This window comes from Meleagris gallopavo, unplaced genomic scaffold, assembly GCF_905368555.1.
Source record: "Meleagris gallopavo unplaced genomic scaffold, MGAL_WU_HG_1.1 scaffold_7, whole genome shotgun sequence".
NCBI lineage: Eukaryota > Metazoa > Chordata > Aves > Galliformes > Phasianidae > Meleagris > Meleagris gallopavo.
This window is the reverse complement of record NW_028147021.1, coordinates 44,071-60,170: the sequence shown is the minus strand read 5'-3', so window position 1 is coordinate 60,170 and position 16,100 is coordinate 44,071. Positions and strand designations below refer to the sequence as shown.

The 16,100-nt window shown below is 56.8% G+C and overlaps 1 protein-coding gene across 1 annotated transcript; it reads left to right on the top strand.

Annotated features, from left to right (window-relative positions):
* The first annotated feature begins 8,300 nt into the window (after positions 1-8,300).
* On the top strand, positions 8,301-16,093 carry LOC146541977 (uncharacterized). The gene is made up of 4 exons (XM_085215153.1): positions 8,301-8,349; positions 9,557-11,883; positions 11,991-12,065; positions 12,445-16,093. Exons 1-4 carry the CDS (start codon positions 8,301-8,303, stop codon positions 15,460-15,462), a joined length of 5,469 nt encoding a protein of 1,822 aa, XP_085071279.1. The 3' UTR covers positions 15,463-16,093.
* The last annotated feature ends 7 nt before the right edge of the window (positions 16,094-16,100 follow it).

Below are 16,100 nucleotides of genomic sequence, written 5' to 3'. Positions count from 1 at the left end.
TTGGGGCCATCCTATGGGGTCTATGGGGTGACTTATGGGGTTTGGGGCCATCCTATGGGGTCTGTGGGGTGATTTATGGGGTTTGGGGCCATCCTATGGGGTCTGTGGGGTGACTTATGGGGTTTGGGGCCATCCTATGGGGTCTGTGGGGTGACTTATGGGGTTTGGGGCCATCCTATGGGGTCTGTGGGGTGACTTATGGGGTTTCCGACATCCTATGGGATCTATGGGGTGATTTATGGAGATTGGGGTCATCCTATGGAGTCTCTGGGGTGATCTATGGGGTTTCTGACATCCTATGGGGTCTGTGGGGTGATTTATGGGATTTGGGGCCATTTATAGGTTCCGCCCCCCCCAGCCCTCCAAGCAAACCAATTAAGGGGTGCTAATGAATCCTGCTCATTAATTTATTGCTCTAATAAATAATAAATAAGTGTGGGGTCGATGCACGTCCCGCGTGCGGCTGTGGGGTCGCTGGTTTGGGGGGCGGTTGCAGCTGTGGGGTCGGCGGCCGTTTTCCCCTATAAGGCGACTCAGAAGCGCGTGCGCAGCGTGGGTCTGGAGATGTGCATCTGTGGGGCGAGGTGTGGGGTCAGGGGGGCCGGCCCCACAAGTGTGGGGCGCCCACCCCATAAGCGTGGGGTGCCGACCCCATAACCTTGGGGAGCTGACCCCATAAGTTTGAGGTTCCCATCCCATAAGTGTGGGGGGAGGTGTGGGGTCAGTGGGACCGGCCCCATAAGCTTGGGGCACCGACCCCATAAGTGTGGGGCGTCGACCCCATAAAATTGGGGCGCCAACCCCATAAGTGTGGGGTGTCGACCCCATAAACTTGGGGTGGGAGGTGTGGGGTCAGAGTGGAGCCGGCCCCATAAGTGTGGGGCGCCCACCCCATAAGTGTGGGGCGCTGACCCCATAAGCGTGGGGTGCCGACCCCATAAGTGTAGGGCGCTGATCCCATAAGATTGGGGCGCCGACCCCATAAGTGTGGGGTGGGAGGTTTGGGGTCAATTTGGGGCCGACCCCATAAGTGTGGGGTGGGGTGGGATTTGGGGTTTTGGGGGTTTTTGTGGGGTTTTGGGGGAACTCACCGGGGTGGAGGTGTTGACGGCGTCCAATGAGGGAGCGAAACTGCGGAGGGTGCAGCCTGTGGGGGATTTGTGGGGTTTTTATGGGGGATTTGTGGGGGATTTGTGGGGTTTTGTGGGGCTGCGGGGGATTTGTGGGGTTTTGTGGGGAATTTGTGGGGTTTTGTGGGGTTGTGGGGGATTTGTGGGGTTTTTGTGGGGCTGTGGGGGATTTGGGGGGTTTTTATGGGGTTGTGGGGGATTTGTGGGGTTTTGTGGGGTTGTGGGGGATTTGTGGGGTTTTTGTGGGGTTGTGGGGGATTTGGGGGGTTTTTATGGGGTTGTGGGGGATTTGTGGGGTTTTGTGGGGCTGAGGGGGATTTGTGGGGTTTTGTGGGGAATTTGTGGGGTTTTGTGGGGTTGTGGGGGATTTGTGGGGTTTTTGTGGGGCTGTGGGGGATTTGTGGGGTTTTGTGGGGTTGTGGGGGATTTGTGGGGTTTTGTGGGGTTGTGGGGGATTTGTGGGGTTTTGTGGGGGATTTGTGGGGTTTTGTGGGGCTTGGGGAAGTTTTTATGGGCTTGTGGGGGATTTGTGGGGTTCTTACGGGATTGTGGGGATCTGTGGGGTTTTTATGGGGCCATGGGGGATTTGTGGGGTTTTGTGGGGTTGTGGGGGATTTGGGGGGTTTTACGGGGTTTGGGGGAGGTTTTATGGGGCTGTGGGGGATCTGTGGGGATTTTATGGGGTTGTGGGGGATTTGTGGGGTTTTTATGGGCTTGTGGGGGATTTGTGGGGTTTTGTGGGGTTGTGGGGTCATATGGGGTGCGGGTGGGGTTATGGGGTGCTGGGGGAATTGGGGGATTTATGAGGTGATATGGGGTTTTGTGGGGTTATGGGGTCTGATGGGGTCTGATGGGGTCTGATGGGTTTTTATGGGGTCTGATGGGGTCTGAGGGGGCACTATGGGGTCTGATGGGTTTTTATGGGGTCTGATGGGTTTTTATGGGGTCTGATGGGGTCTGAGGGGGCACTATGGGGTCTGATGGGTTTTTATGGGGTCTGATGGGTTTTTATGGGGTCTGATGGGGTCTGAGGGGGCACTATGGGGTCTGATGGGTTTTTATGGGGTCTGATGGGTTTTTATGGGGCCTGATGGGGTCTGAGGGGGCACTATGGGGTCTGATGGGTTTTTATGGGGTCTGATGGGTTTTTATGGGGCCTGATGGGGTCTGAGGGGGCACTATGGGGTCTGATGGGTTTTTATGGGGTCTGATGGGTTTTTATGGGGCCTGATGGGGTCTGACGGGGCACTATGGGGTCTGATGGGTTTTTATGGGGCCTGATGGGTTTTTATGGGGTCTGATGGGTTTTTATGGGGCCTGATGGGTTTTTATGGGGCCTGATGGGGTCTGAGGGGGCACTATGGGGTCTGATGGGTTTTTATGGGGTCTGATGGGTTTTTATGGGGCCTGATGGGGTCTGAGGGGGCACTATGGGGTCTGATGGGTTTTTATGGGGTCTGATGGGTTTTTATGGGGTCTGATGGGTTTTTATGGGGCGCTGCCCCCACCTGCGGTGCTGTTGCTGTAGACGAAGCCGTCGGGTGACTCCCAGAAGTCGGCGTCCAACTCGTACCAATGGGTGCCGCCAGTGGGGGGCTGCGAGCTGTGGGGCAGAAAGGGACCCCAAACCCATAAACCCCACACATCCTACAGGCCCCACTGATCCTATAGGCCCCGTAGATCCCGTGGGCCCCACAGATCCTATGAGTCCCACACATCCTATGGGTTCCACTCCATAAATCCTTACCCACCCCATAGCCACCCCATAACCCCATATCCACCCCATAACCTCCCCATAGGACCCCATAACCACCCCATAGCCCCCCCATATCAACCCCATATCCACTCCATAGCCACCCCATAACCCCATAACCCCACACCCCATACCCACCCCATATCCACCCCATAACCCCATACCACCCCATAACCCCCCCACGTCCCCCCCACACCCCCTACCTTCCCCTCCTCCTCCTGATCAGCAGCGCCCCCAGCAGGACGCAGATCAGCAGCAAGATGGCGGCCAGCAGCCCCAGCCCGAAGCCCACTTTGCTCACGCGGCCCGAGCAGCGCGAGCCCGAGTACCAGTAGAGGGCGGGGTCACGGCATCTGGGGGGGGAGGTGGGGTCAGTGGGGTTGGGGGGTTATGGGGTCAATGGGGTTATGGGGAATTAGTGGGGTCAATGGGGATAATGGGGATCAGTGGGGGTCAATGGGAGTCAATGGGGGTCATTGGGGGTCAATGGGGGTCAATGGGGGTCAATGGAGGTCAATGGAGGTCATTGGGGGTCAATGGGAATCAATAGAGGTCAATGGGGGTCAATGGGGATCAATGGGGGACAATGGGGGTCAATGGGGTCAATGGAGATAATAGAGGTCAATGGAGGTCAATGGGAGTCAATGGGGGTCAATGGGGGTCAATGGGGGTCAATGGGGGTCAATGGGGGTCAATGGGAGTCAATGGGAATCAATGGGAGTCAATGGGGGTCAATGGGGTCAATGGGGTCAGGGACCTCAGGTGACCCCTCCCAGCCTTATGGGATATTATGGGATGTGGGGACCCCAGGTGACCCAAAATTCATCCCTGCCCCCCAGTATTATGGGATGTCAGGCTCCCTGTGGGGCCGGCACTCACTGGCACCGCGGCCCCAAAACCCTACGGGATATTATGGGATGTGGGCCGGCACTCACTGGCACTGCGGCCCCAAAACCCTACGGGATATTATGGGATGTGGGCCGGCACTCACTGGCACTGCAGCCCCAAAACCCTACGGGATATTATGGGATGTGGGCCGGCGCTCACTGGCACCGCGGCCCCAAAACCCTACGGGATATTATGGGATGTGGGCCGGCACTCACTGGCACTGCGGCCCGGCTGTGGACACCCTGCAGTCCCCGTTGTTGCAGTCGATGCTGTAGGGGGTGTTTGGGGCGCAGGCGGTGACGCAGCGAACGGTGGAACCCGAGGTGAGGGCGTAGTAATAGGGCTGGAAGGCAACGGGGGCAAGGGAGGAGCAGAGATCTGTGGGGGATGGATGGCGTTAATGGGGTCGGGGGGGTTATGGGGTTATGGGGTTATGGGGTTATGGGGTTATGGGGTCGGGGGGGAATAATGGGGTAATAGGGCTGGAAGGCAACGGGGGCAAGGGAGGAGCAGAGATCTGTGGGGGATGGATGGCGTTAATGGGGTCGGGGGGGGTTATGGGGTTAATAGGGTCAGAGAGGGTCAGGGGATTACGGGGTTATGGGGCTGGGGGCTTATGGGGTCAGGGGGGTTATGGGGTTATGGGGTCAGCAAGGGGAATAATGGGGTCAGGGGGTTACGGAACCCGAAGTGAGGGTGTAGTAATAGGGTTGGAAGCTGGATTTGGGATTTGGGGTGGGATTTGGGGTCAGGTTTGGGGTTTGGGGTTTGGGGTAGGATTTGGGGGGTCAGGTTTGGGGTTTGGGGTGGGGTTTGGGGGGGGATTTGGGGTCAGGTCTGGGGTTTGGGGTGGGATTAGGGGGTCAGGTTTGGGGTTTGGGGTGAGATTTGGGGTTTGGGGCGGGATTTGGGGGTTCAGGTGTGGGGTTTGGGGTTTGGGATGGGATTTGGGGGTTCAGGTGTGGGGTTTGGGGTGGGATTTGGGGTTTGGGGTGGGATTTGGGGTTTGGGGTGGGCGCCCACCATCGAAGGAGTCTGTGGTGGTCATTGGTGACACAACGGGGTCCGACGAAACCGTGAGGCAAAGGACGGCTGTGGGGGAACAGCGGGGTCAGCGGGGCTGGGGAGGCCATATGGGGCCGTATGGGGTCATATGGGGTTATTGGGGGCCATGCGGGGACTTTGGGGATCTTATGGGGCTGTACGGATCTATAGGGGGCCATATAAGGCCATATAGGGCTGTATGGGGCCATTTTGGTCCATTTAGGGCTATTGGGGGCCATCGGGGGCCATTTTGGTCTATATGGGGCCATACGGGGCCATATATTGCCTTCTAGGGCCATTGGGGGCCATTTTGTTCTCTATGGGGTCATATGGGGCCATTGGGGGCCATTTTGTTCTCTATGGGGCCATTGGGGGCCATTGGGGGTGATTGGGGGTCATATAGGGCCACATGGGGCCATATGGGGCCATATAGGGCCGTATGGGGCCATATGGGGCCGTTGGGGTGTGTGACCCACAGGCGTTTTGCTGGCAGTTCCCCTGGCTGCTCTCGGTCTGGCGGAGTTTCTCCACCAGGGCTTCGGTGACCCCAAAAATCTCGGCGGTGACATTGGGGCCGTCGGCGCTGGTGGTGATGACGACCCGGTGGGTCACGACGACGCCGATCCTATAAACGGCGACGGGGTGAAGTCAGGGATCCCAAAACACGGGACGGCCCCAAATCCCATCCCAAAAACACAGATCCTAAAAGCAAAAAGCCTAAAACCCCAAATAGGACCCTAAAACCTGAACCCCAAATCCTAAACCCCAAATCCTAAACCCGAAATATGAAACCAAATCCTAAACCCCAAATCCTAAACCCCAAATAGGACCCCAAACCCCAAATCCTAAAACTGACCCCAAATCCAACCCCAAACCCTAAACCTGATCCCAGCCCCTAAAACCTCAAATCCTAAACCTCAAATCCAACCCCAAACCCTAAATCTGATCCCAACCCCTAAAACCTAAATCCTAAACCCCAAATCCAACCCCCAAATCCTAAACCTGACCCCAACCCCCAACCCCACAACCACTCCTTCTTCCCTCATTTTGGGGTCACCTCACGTCCCCCGATCCCAAAATTGGGGTTTTTCACGCCTTCTGGGGTCACCTTACGCCCCCTGACCCCAAAACCCCAAATCCGTCCGTTTTTCCTCTATTTTTGGGGTCTCTTTACCCGAAATTGGTCTCCCTCCGAATGCGGGATCCTTGTGTGCGGCCGCTCGGCTCTGTGGGGCTGCAAGGAGGGATGTCACCCCAAATCCGACCCCAAATCCGATCCCAAACCCCAAATCCGACCTCAAATCCAACCCCAACCCCAAATCCAACCCCAAACCCAAATCCGACCCCAAATCCAACCCCAAACCCAACCCCAAACCCAAATCCGACCCCAAATCCAACCCCAAACCCAAGTCTGACTCCAAATCCGACCCCAAATCCAACCCCAAATCCCAAATCCGACCTCAAATCAACCCCAACTCCAAATCCGACCCCAAACCCCAAATCCGAACCCAAATCCGACCCCAAACCCAAATCCAAACCCAAATCCGACCTCAAATCCAACCCCAACCCCAAATCCGACCCCAAACCCAAATCCAACCCCAACTCCAACCCCAAATCCAAATCTGACCCCAAATCCAACCCCAAACCCAAATCCGAACCCAACCCCAAATCTGACCCCAAATCCAATCCCAACCCCAAATCCAACCTCAAACCCCAAATCTGACCCCAACCCCAAATCTGACCCCAAACCCCAAATCCGACCCCAAATCCGACCCCAACCCCAAATCCAACCCCAAATTCAACCCCAACCCAAATCCAACCCCAAACTCCAAATCTGATCCCAAATCCAACCCCAACCCCAAATCCGACCCCAAATCCAACCCCAACCCCAAATCCGACCCCAAATCCGACCCCAACCCCAAATCCAACCCCAAATTCAACCCCAACCCCAAATCCAACCCCAAACTCCAAATCTGATCCCAAATCCGACCCCAACCCCAAATCCGACCCCAAATCCAACCCCAACCCCAAATCCGACCCCAAATCCCAAGCCCCAAATCCGACCCCAATCCCTAACTCCAAACCCAACCCCAAACCTGACCCCAAACCCGACCCCAAACCCGACCCCAAACCCCGCCCCGCCCCACAGCCGCACCCGACGTCGAGGATCTTCACCCCTTGTAGCTGGGGACGCTGCCGTAGATTTTCCCGATCTGTGGAACCGACGAACAGAAACGAAACTGAAACCGGAAGTGACGCCCCGCCACCGGAAGTGGCTCCCGCCAAACAGGAAATGACGCCCGAACATCGGGAAGTGGCGTCCCAAATACGGAAGTGACACCCAAACCGATGGAAGCGAGACCCAGACCACCGGAAGTGAGACCACCAACCGCAGGAAGTGACACCCCAAATCCGGAAGTGAGACCCCAACAACGGGAAGTGGCGCCCCAAATCCGGATGTGGCACCCCAACCGATGGAAGTGAGACCCCAACCACGGGAAGCGAGACCCCAACAACAGGAAGTGAGACCCCAATCACCGGAAGTGACACCCCCAAAACCGGAAGTGACCCCCCCAACCTCCTCCCACCCGAGGAACGGTTCTCACCTCCTTCTGGAAGTGCTCCCCAAACTCGAGGAACGCTTCCGACTGTTGGTCCTCCAACTCCTCGGTGTAGTTGAAGTTGGTGATGGTGACGTCCAGATCCGCCGCAGCCACCGTGGTGCTGGAGGACGCTGTGGGGAGAAAAGGGTTGGTCCTCCAGGGGTGGGGGGAGGGAGGAAGAGGAGGAGGAAGAGGAGGAAAAGGAGGAGGAAGAGGAGGCAGAGGGAGACGGAGGGGGAAGGAGAGGGAGAGGGGGAGAGGGAGGGAGAGGAAGAGGAGTAGGAAGTGAAATATGAGGGAGAGGGAGATGAGGAGGAAGAGGAGGAGGAAAAGGGAGAGGAAGAGGGAGTTGGAGGAGGAGGAAGAGGAGGAAGAGGAGGAAGAGGAGGAAGAGGAGGAAGAGGGCGGAGGCACTCACAGAGGGAGGTGTCGATGGTGTCGATGGGGAACTCGCACTGCGGCCCATAGAAGTTGGAGAGGCAGAGGCATTTGATGCCGTCGTGGGTGCCACCGTTGTAACACACAACTGTGGGGACATCGGGGGGTCAGGAGGGGACGTGTGGGGACATCGGGGGGTCACGCAGTGACAGGAGAGGGGAGGTGACACGGGGGGACATCAGGAGGAATGGAGGTGAGGTGACATGGGGGGACAACATAAAGGGGAGCAGAGGTGACACACGGGGACATCGTGAAGGAGAACGGAGGTGACACGAGGGGACAATAAAAGAGAGAAGGAAGGTGACAATTGGGGAGGACATGAAGGGGAATGGAGGTGACACGAGGGGACATCACAAGGAATGGGGTGACATGGGGGGACAACACAAAGGGGAGCAGGAGTGACACAAGGGGATGTCACAAGGAATGGAGGTGACATGGGGGGACATGAAGGGGACAGAGGTGACACGAGGGGACATCATGAAGGAGAATGGAGGTGACATGGGGGAACATCATGAAGGGGACCAGAGGTGACACGTGGGGACAACACAAAGGGGAGCAGAGGTGACATACGGGGACATCGTGAAGGTGACACGAGGGGACATCACAAGGAATGGAGGTGACATGAGGGGACAACACAAAGGGGACCAGGGGTGACACGTGGGGACATCATGAAGGGGAGCAGAGGTGACACGAGGGGACAACACAAAGGGGAGCAGAGGTGACACGAGGGGACAGGGCTGCAGGATGGAGGTGGTGGGGCTGGGCATCACACAGAAGTAGGAAAGGGACAGAGGTGACAGTGGGGCGGGGGTGGCTGTAGGGTGGAGGTGACAATGGGGTAGAGGTGACAATGGGGCGGGGGTGGCCATAATGGGGCGGGGGTGGCAATGGGGCGGAGGTGGCAATGGGGCGGAGGTGGCAATGGGGTGGGGGGGGGTGACAATAAAACGGAGGTGACAACGTGATGGACGTGACGATGGGGTGGGGGTGACAATAAAACAGAGGTGACAATGTGATGGATGTGATGATGGGGTGGGGGTGACAATAAAACAGAGGTGACAATGTGATGGATGTGATGATGGGGTGGGGGTAGGAATGAGTTGGAGAGGGTGATGGGGTGGGGGTGGAAATGGGGTGAGGGTGGTTATAGGGTGGGGGTGACTTTGGGGTGGGGGTAGAAATGGGGTGGGGTGAGGATGGGGAGGAGGGACGATGGGGTTGGAGAGGGTGATGGGGTGGGGGTGACTGTGGGGTGGAAAGGATGATGGGGTGGGGGCGATGTTGGGGTGGGGGTGACGTTGGAGTGGGGTGACATTGGGGTGGGGTTGATTATGGGGTGGGGGTGACATTGGGGTGGGGGTGACATTGGGGTGGGGGTGATGACGGGGTGGGGGTGACATTGGGGTGGGGGTGATGATGGGGTGGGGGTGACATTGGGGTGGGGGTGATGACGGGGTGGGGGTGACATTGGGGTGGGGGTGATGATGGGGTGGGGGTGACATTGGGGTGGGGGTGATGACGGGGTGGGGGTGACATATTGGGGTGGGGGTGATGATGGGGTGGGGGTGACATTGGGGTGGGGGTGATGACGGGGTGGGGGTGACATTGGGGTGGGGGTGATGATGGGGTGGGGGTGATGATGGGGTGGGGGTGACATTGGGGTGGGGCTGATGACGGGGTGGGGGTGACATTGGGGTAAGGCTCACCTGAAGGGGTGGTGGGGGTGGTGGTCCTTGTGGTTGTGGTGGTGGTGGTGGTGGTGGTGGTGGTGGTGGTGGTTGGTGAAACAGACGAAACAGTGCTGGAGGTGACAGCAGTGGAGGTGGCACCAGTGGAGGTAACAGAAGTGGAGGTGGCACCAGTGGAGGTGACAGCAGTTGAGCCGATATCTGTTGAGGTGACATCTGTGGGGGTGGCAGCAGTGGAGGTGACATCTGTGGAGGTGACACCAGAAGTGATGCCTGTGGAGGTGACAGCAGTGAAGGTGACATCCGTGGCACTGGTGGCAGTGGAGGTGACAGCAGATGTGGCATCTGTGGATGTCACAGCAGTAGAGGTGACAGCAGAGGAGGTGACAAATGTGGATGTGGCTCCAGTGGAGGTGACACCAGAAGAGGTGACAGCTGTGGAGGTGACATCGGTGGTGGTGCTACCAGCGGAGGTGACATCTGTGGGAGTGACACCAGAGGATGTGACAGCAGTGGAGGGGACAGCTGTGGAGGTGACACCAGTGGAGGTGACAGCAGTGGAGGTGACATCGGTGGTGGTGCTACCAGCAGAGGTGACATCTGTGGCAGTGACACCAGAGGATGTGACAGCAGTGGAGGTGACATCTGTGGGGGTGACAGCAGTGGAAATTCCTTCAGTAGTAGAGGAGGCAGCAGAGGTCACTTCTGAGGTGGTGGCAGTGGAGGTGACAGCAGATGTGGCATCTGAGGTGGAGGCACCAGTGGAGGAGACAGCAGTGGAGGTGACAGCAGTGGTGGAGGTTTCAACGGAGGTGACACCAGACGAGGTGACATCAGCAGTGGAGGTGACAGCTGTAGAGGTGGCATCTGAGGAGGTGACATCTGTGGGGGTGACAGCGGTGGAGGTGACAGCAGAGGTCAGTTCTGAGGTGGTGGCGGTGGAGGTGACAGCAGTGGAGGTGACATCGGTGGTGGTGCTACCAGCAGAGGTGACATCTGTGGGAGTGACACCAGAGGATGTGACAGCAGTGGAGGTGACAGCTGTGGAGGTGACATCGGTGGTGGTGCTACCAGCAGAGGTGACATCTGTGGGAGTGACACCAGAGGATGTGACAGCAGTGGAGGTGACAGCAGTGGAGGTGACAGCTGTGGAGGTGACATCGGTGGTGGTGCTACCAGCAGAGGTGACATCTGTGGGAGTGACACCAGAGGATGTGACAGCAGTGGAGGTGACAGCAGTGGAGGTGACAGCAGTGGAGGTGACATCGGTGGTGGTGCTACCAGCGGAGGTGACATCTGTGGGAGTGACACCAGAGGATGTGACAGCAGTGGAGGTGACAGCAGTGGAGGTGACATCTGTGGGAGTGACACCAGAGGATGTGACAGCAGTGGAGGTGACAGCAGTGGAGGTGACATCTGTGGGAGTGACACCAGAGGATGTGACAGCAGTGGAGGTGACACCAGTGGAGGTGAGAGCAGTGGAGGTGACATCGGTGGTGGTGCTACCAGCAGAGGTGACATCTGTGGCAGTGACACCAGAGGATGTGACAGCTGTGGAGGTGACAGCAGTGGAGGTGACAGCAGTGGAGGTGACATCGGTGGTGGTGCTACCAGCAGAGGTGACATCTGTGGGAGTGACACCAGAGGATGTGACAGCTGTGGAGGTGACAGCTGTGGAGGTGACAGCAGTGGAGGTGACATCGGTGGTGGTGCTACCAGCCGAGGTGACATCTGTGGGAGTGACACCAGAGGATGTGACAGCAGTGGAGGTGACAGCTGTGGAGGTGACAGCTGTGGAGGTGACAGCAGTGGAGGTGACATCGGTGGTGGTGCTACCAGCAGAGGTGACATCTGTGGGAGTGACACCAGAGGATGTGACAGCTGTGGAGGTGACAGCAGTGGAGGTGACAGCAGTGGAGGTGACATCGGTGGTGGTGCTACCAGCCGAGGTGACATCTGTGGGAGTGACACCAGAGGATGTGACAGCTGTGGAGGTGACAGCTGTGGAGGTGACAGCTGTGGAGGTGACAGCAGTGGAGGTGACATCGGTGGTGGTGCTACCAGCGGAGGTGACATCTGTGGGAGTGACACCAGAGGATGTGACAGCTGTGGAGGTGACAGCTGTGGAGGTGACATCGGTGGTGGTGCTACCAGCAGAGGTGACATCTGTGGGAGTGACACCAGAGGATGTGACAGCAGTGGAGGTGACAGCAGTGGAGGTGACAGCAGTGGAGGTGACATCGGTGGTGGTGCTACCAGCAGAGGTGACATCTGTGGGAGTGACACCAGAGGTTGTGACAGCTGTGGAGGTGACAGCTGTGGAGGTGACAGCAGTGGAGGTGACTATCGGTGGTGGTGCTACCAGCAGCGGTGACATCTGTGGCAGTGACACCAGAGGATGTGACAGCAGTGGAGGTGACAGCAGTGGAGGTGACAGCATGTGGAGGTGACATCGGTGGTGGTGCTACCAGCGGAGGTGACATCTGTGGGAGTGACACCAGAGGATGTGACAGCAGTGGAGGTGACAGCAGTGGCAGAGGAGACAGCGGAGGTCAGTTCTGAGGTGGTGGCGGTGGAGGTGACAGCAGTGGAGGTGACATCTGTTGGGGTGACAGCAGTGGAAATCCTTCAGTAGTAGAGGATGGCAGCAGCGGTCACTTGAGGGTGGCACAGTGGAGGTGACATGCAGGTGTGGCATCTGCAGGTGGACAGGCACCAGTGGATGGTGACAGCAGTGGAGGTGACAGCAGTGGCGGAGGTTTCAACGGAGGTGACACCAGACGAGGTGACGTCGCAGTGGAGGTGACAGCTGTAGAGGTGGCATCTGAGGAGGTGACATCTGTGGGGTGACAGCGGTGGAGGTGACAGCAGAGGTCAGTTCTGAGGTGGTGGCGGTGGAGGTGACAGCAGTGGAGGTGACAGCTGTGGAGGTGACAGCTGTGGAGGTGACATCGGTGGTGGTGCTACCAGCAGAGGTGACATCTGTGGGAGTGACACCAGATGATGTGACAGCAGTGGAGGTGACAGCAGTGGAGGTGACAGCTGTGGAGGTGACATCGGTGGTGGTGCTACCAGCAGAGGTGACATCTGTGGCAGTGACACCAGAGGTTGTGACAGCAGTGGAGATGACAGCTGTGGAGGTGACATCGGTGGTGGTGCTACCAGCAGAGGTGACATCTGTGGGAGTGACACCAGAGGATGTGACAGCAGTGGAGGTGACAGCAGTGGAGGTGACATCGGTGGTGGTGCTACCAGCAGCGGTGACATCTGTGGGAGTGACACCAGAGGATGTGACAGCAGTGGAGGTGACACCAGTGGAGGTGACAGCAGTGGAGGTGACATCGGTGCTGGTGCTACCAGCAGAGGTGACATCTGTGGCAGTGACACCAGAGGATGTGACAGCTGTGGAGGTGACAGCTGTGGAGGTGACAGCAGTGGAGGTGACAGCAGTGGAGGTGACATCTGTGGGAGTGACACCAGAGGATGTGACAGCTGTGGAGGTGACAGCAGTGGAGGTGACATCGGTGGTGGTGCTACCAGCGGAGGTGACATCTGTGGGAGTGACACCAGAGGATGTGACAGCAGTGGAGGTGACAGCAGTGGAGGTGACAGCAGTGGAGGTGACAGCAGAGGTCATTTCTGAGGTGGTGGCAGTGGATGTGACAGCAGTGGAGGTGACAGCTGTGGAGGTGACAGCAGTGGAGGTGACATCGGTGGTGGTGCTACCAGCAGAGGTGACATCTGTGGGAGTGACACCAGAGGATGTGACAGCAGTGGAGGTGACAGCTGGGGGAGTGACACCAGAAGTGATGCCTGTGGAGGTGACAGCAGTGGAGGTTTCATCAGTTGGGGTGATGGCAGTGGAGGTGACAACAGATGTGGCATCTGAGGTGGATGCACCAGTGGAGGTGACAGCAGTGGAGGTGACAGCAGAGGAGGTGACATCGGTGGGGGTGACAGAAGTGGAGGTGACAGCAGTGGTGGAGGTTTCAACAGATGTGACTCCAGGCGAGGTGACATCAGCAGTGGAGGTGACAGCTCTAGAGGTGGCATCTGAGGTGGAGACAGCAGTGGAGGTGCCTCCAGTGGAGGTGGCATCTGAGGAGGTGACATCTGTGGGGGTGACGGCAGTGGACATTCCTTCGGTAGTAGAGGAGACAGCGGAGGTCACTTGTGAGGTGGTGGCAGTGGAGGTGACAGCTGTAGAGGTGACAGCTGTGGAGGTGACGTCTGAGGTGGAGGAAATGGCAGTGGAGGTGATGTGTGTAGGAGTTACAGCCGTGGATGAGACTGAAGTGGAGGTGACATCTGTGGGAGTGACAGCCGTGGAAGAGACAGCAGTGGAGGCTTCATCTGTTGGGGTGACACCAGTAGAGGTGACGGTGGAGGTGACAGCAGTAGAGGTGGCATCCGGTGTGGAGACAGCAGTGGAGGTGCCACCAGTGGAGGTGACAGCAGAGGATGTGACAGCAGAGGAGGTGACAGCAGAGGAGGTGACAGCAGAGGAGGGTCCTTCGGTTGTAGAAGAGGCTGTAGAGGACACTGCTGAGGTAGAGGGAGGGGTTGTTGGGGTGACAGCAGAGGAGGTGACATCGGTGGGGGTGACAGAAGTGGAGGTGACAGCAGTGGTGGAGGTTTCAATGGAGGTGACACCAGACGAGGTGACATCAGCAGTGGAGGTGACAGCTGTAGAGGTGGCATCTGAGGAGGTGACATCTGTGGGGGTGACAGCAGTCGGTGTGGTTCCAGTGGAGGTGACAGCGGTGGAGGTGACAGCTGTGGAGGTGACACCAGTAGAGGTGACAGTGGAGGTGACAGCAGTAGAGGTGGCGTCTGAGGTAGAGGCACCAATGGAGGTGCCACCGGTGGGGGTGGCAGCAGTGAAGGTGACGCCGGTGGTTGTCACTCGAGAGGTGGAATCACTGTGGGCTGACGGTGTCACCTGGGTGGCGGTGACATCCTTGGAGGTCCGTAAAGCGGTGGAGGAACCGATGGAGGCCCCGACTGAGGGGACAAATGTCTGCGTTGAGGTGACACTTGTGGTGGTGGCATCCGTGGAGGTGATGTTTGGAGAGGTGACACTTATGGTGCTGACACTTGTGGTGGTGACATTTGTGGTGGTGGCATCTGTGGTGGTTGCCTGTACTGTCACCGTCACTGCAAGGGCTGCAGGAGAAATCCACATGAGGTCCCATTGTCCCCATTTGTCCCCATTTGTCCCCTATTTGTCCCCTACTTGTCCCAATTGTCCCCATTTGTCCCCATTGTCCTCATTTTGGGCCATTTGTCCCCATTTGCCCCCATTTGTCCCCTATTTGTCCCTTGTTTGTCCCAATTGTCCCCATTTGTCCCCATTGCTCCCATTGGCACTATTTTGGGCCCATTTGTCCCCATTGTCCCCTATTTGTCCCCATTTGTCCCCATTATCCCCTATTTGTCCCCATTCGTCCGCATTTGTCCCCATTTGTCCCAATTTGTCCCCATTGTCCCCCACTTGTCCCCACTGTCCCCATTTTGGGTCAGTTTGTCCCCATTTGTCCTCATTTGTCCCCTTTTGTCCCCCTTTCTCTCCATTTCTCCCCCATTTGTCCCCATTTTCCCCCATTTCCCTCCATCTTTTCTCATTCTTCCCAATTTTTCCCCAATTTCTCCCAATTTTCCCACATTTTCCCCCATTTCTCCCAATTTTCCCCCATTTCTCCCAATTTTCCCCCACTTTTCCCAATTTTCCCACATTTTCCCATTTTTTCCCCATTTTTCCCCATTTTCCCCTCTTTTCTCCCCATTTTTTCCCCCATTTCTCCCAATTTTCCCCTATTTTTACCAATTTTCCCACATTTTCCCCATTTCTCCCCTTTTTCCTCCATTTTTTCCCTATTTCTCCACTTTTCCCTCAATTCTCCCCATTTTTTCCCTGATTCTTCCCTGATTTTTCCCCATTTGTCCCCATTTTCCCCCATTTATCCCCATTTTTTCCCATTTTCACCCATTTTCCCCTCATTTTTCACTCATTTCTCCCTCATTTCTCCCCATTTTTCCCCAATTTTTCCCCATCTCTCCCATTTTGTCCCCATTTGTCCCCATTTTTTCCCATTTTCCCCATTTTTTCTCCATTTCCCCCAATTTTCCCCCATTTTCCCCATTTCCCTTCCCATATTTTCCCATTTCTCCCCATTTTCCCCAATTTTCCCCTATTTCTCCCCATTTTTCCCTCATTTCTCCCCATCTCTCCCATTTCCCCCAATTTCTTCCCATTTTTTCCCCATTTTCCACCCATTTTTTCCCATTTCACCCACCTTTCCTCCATTTCTCCCCATTTCCCCCCATTTTTTCCCATTTTTCCCTATTTTTCTTCCTATTTTCCCCCATTTTCCCCCCATTTTTTTCCCCATTTTCCCCCCATTTTTTCCCCTTTTTCCCCCATTTTTCCCTCATTCCCCCCAATTTTTCCCCCATTTTCCCCCGTTTTTTGGCCATTTTCCCCCATTTTTCCCATTTTCCCCCATTTCCCCCCGATTTCCCCCATTTTTCCCCACTTTTCTCCATTTCCCCCCAT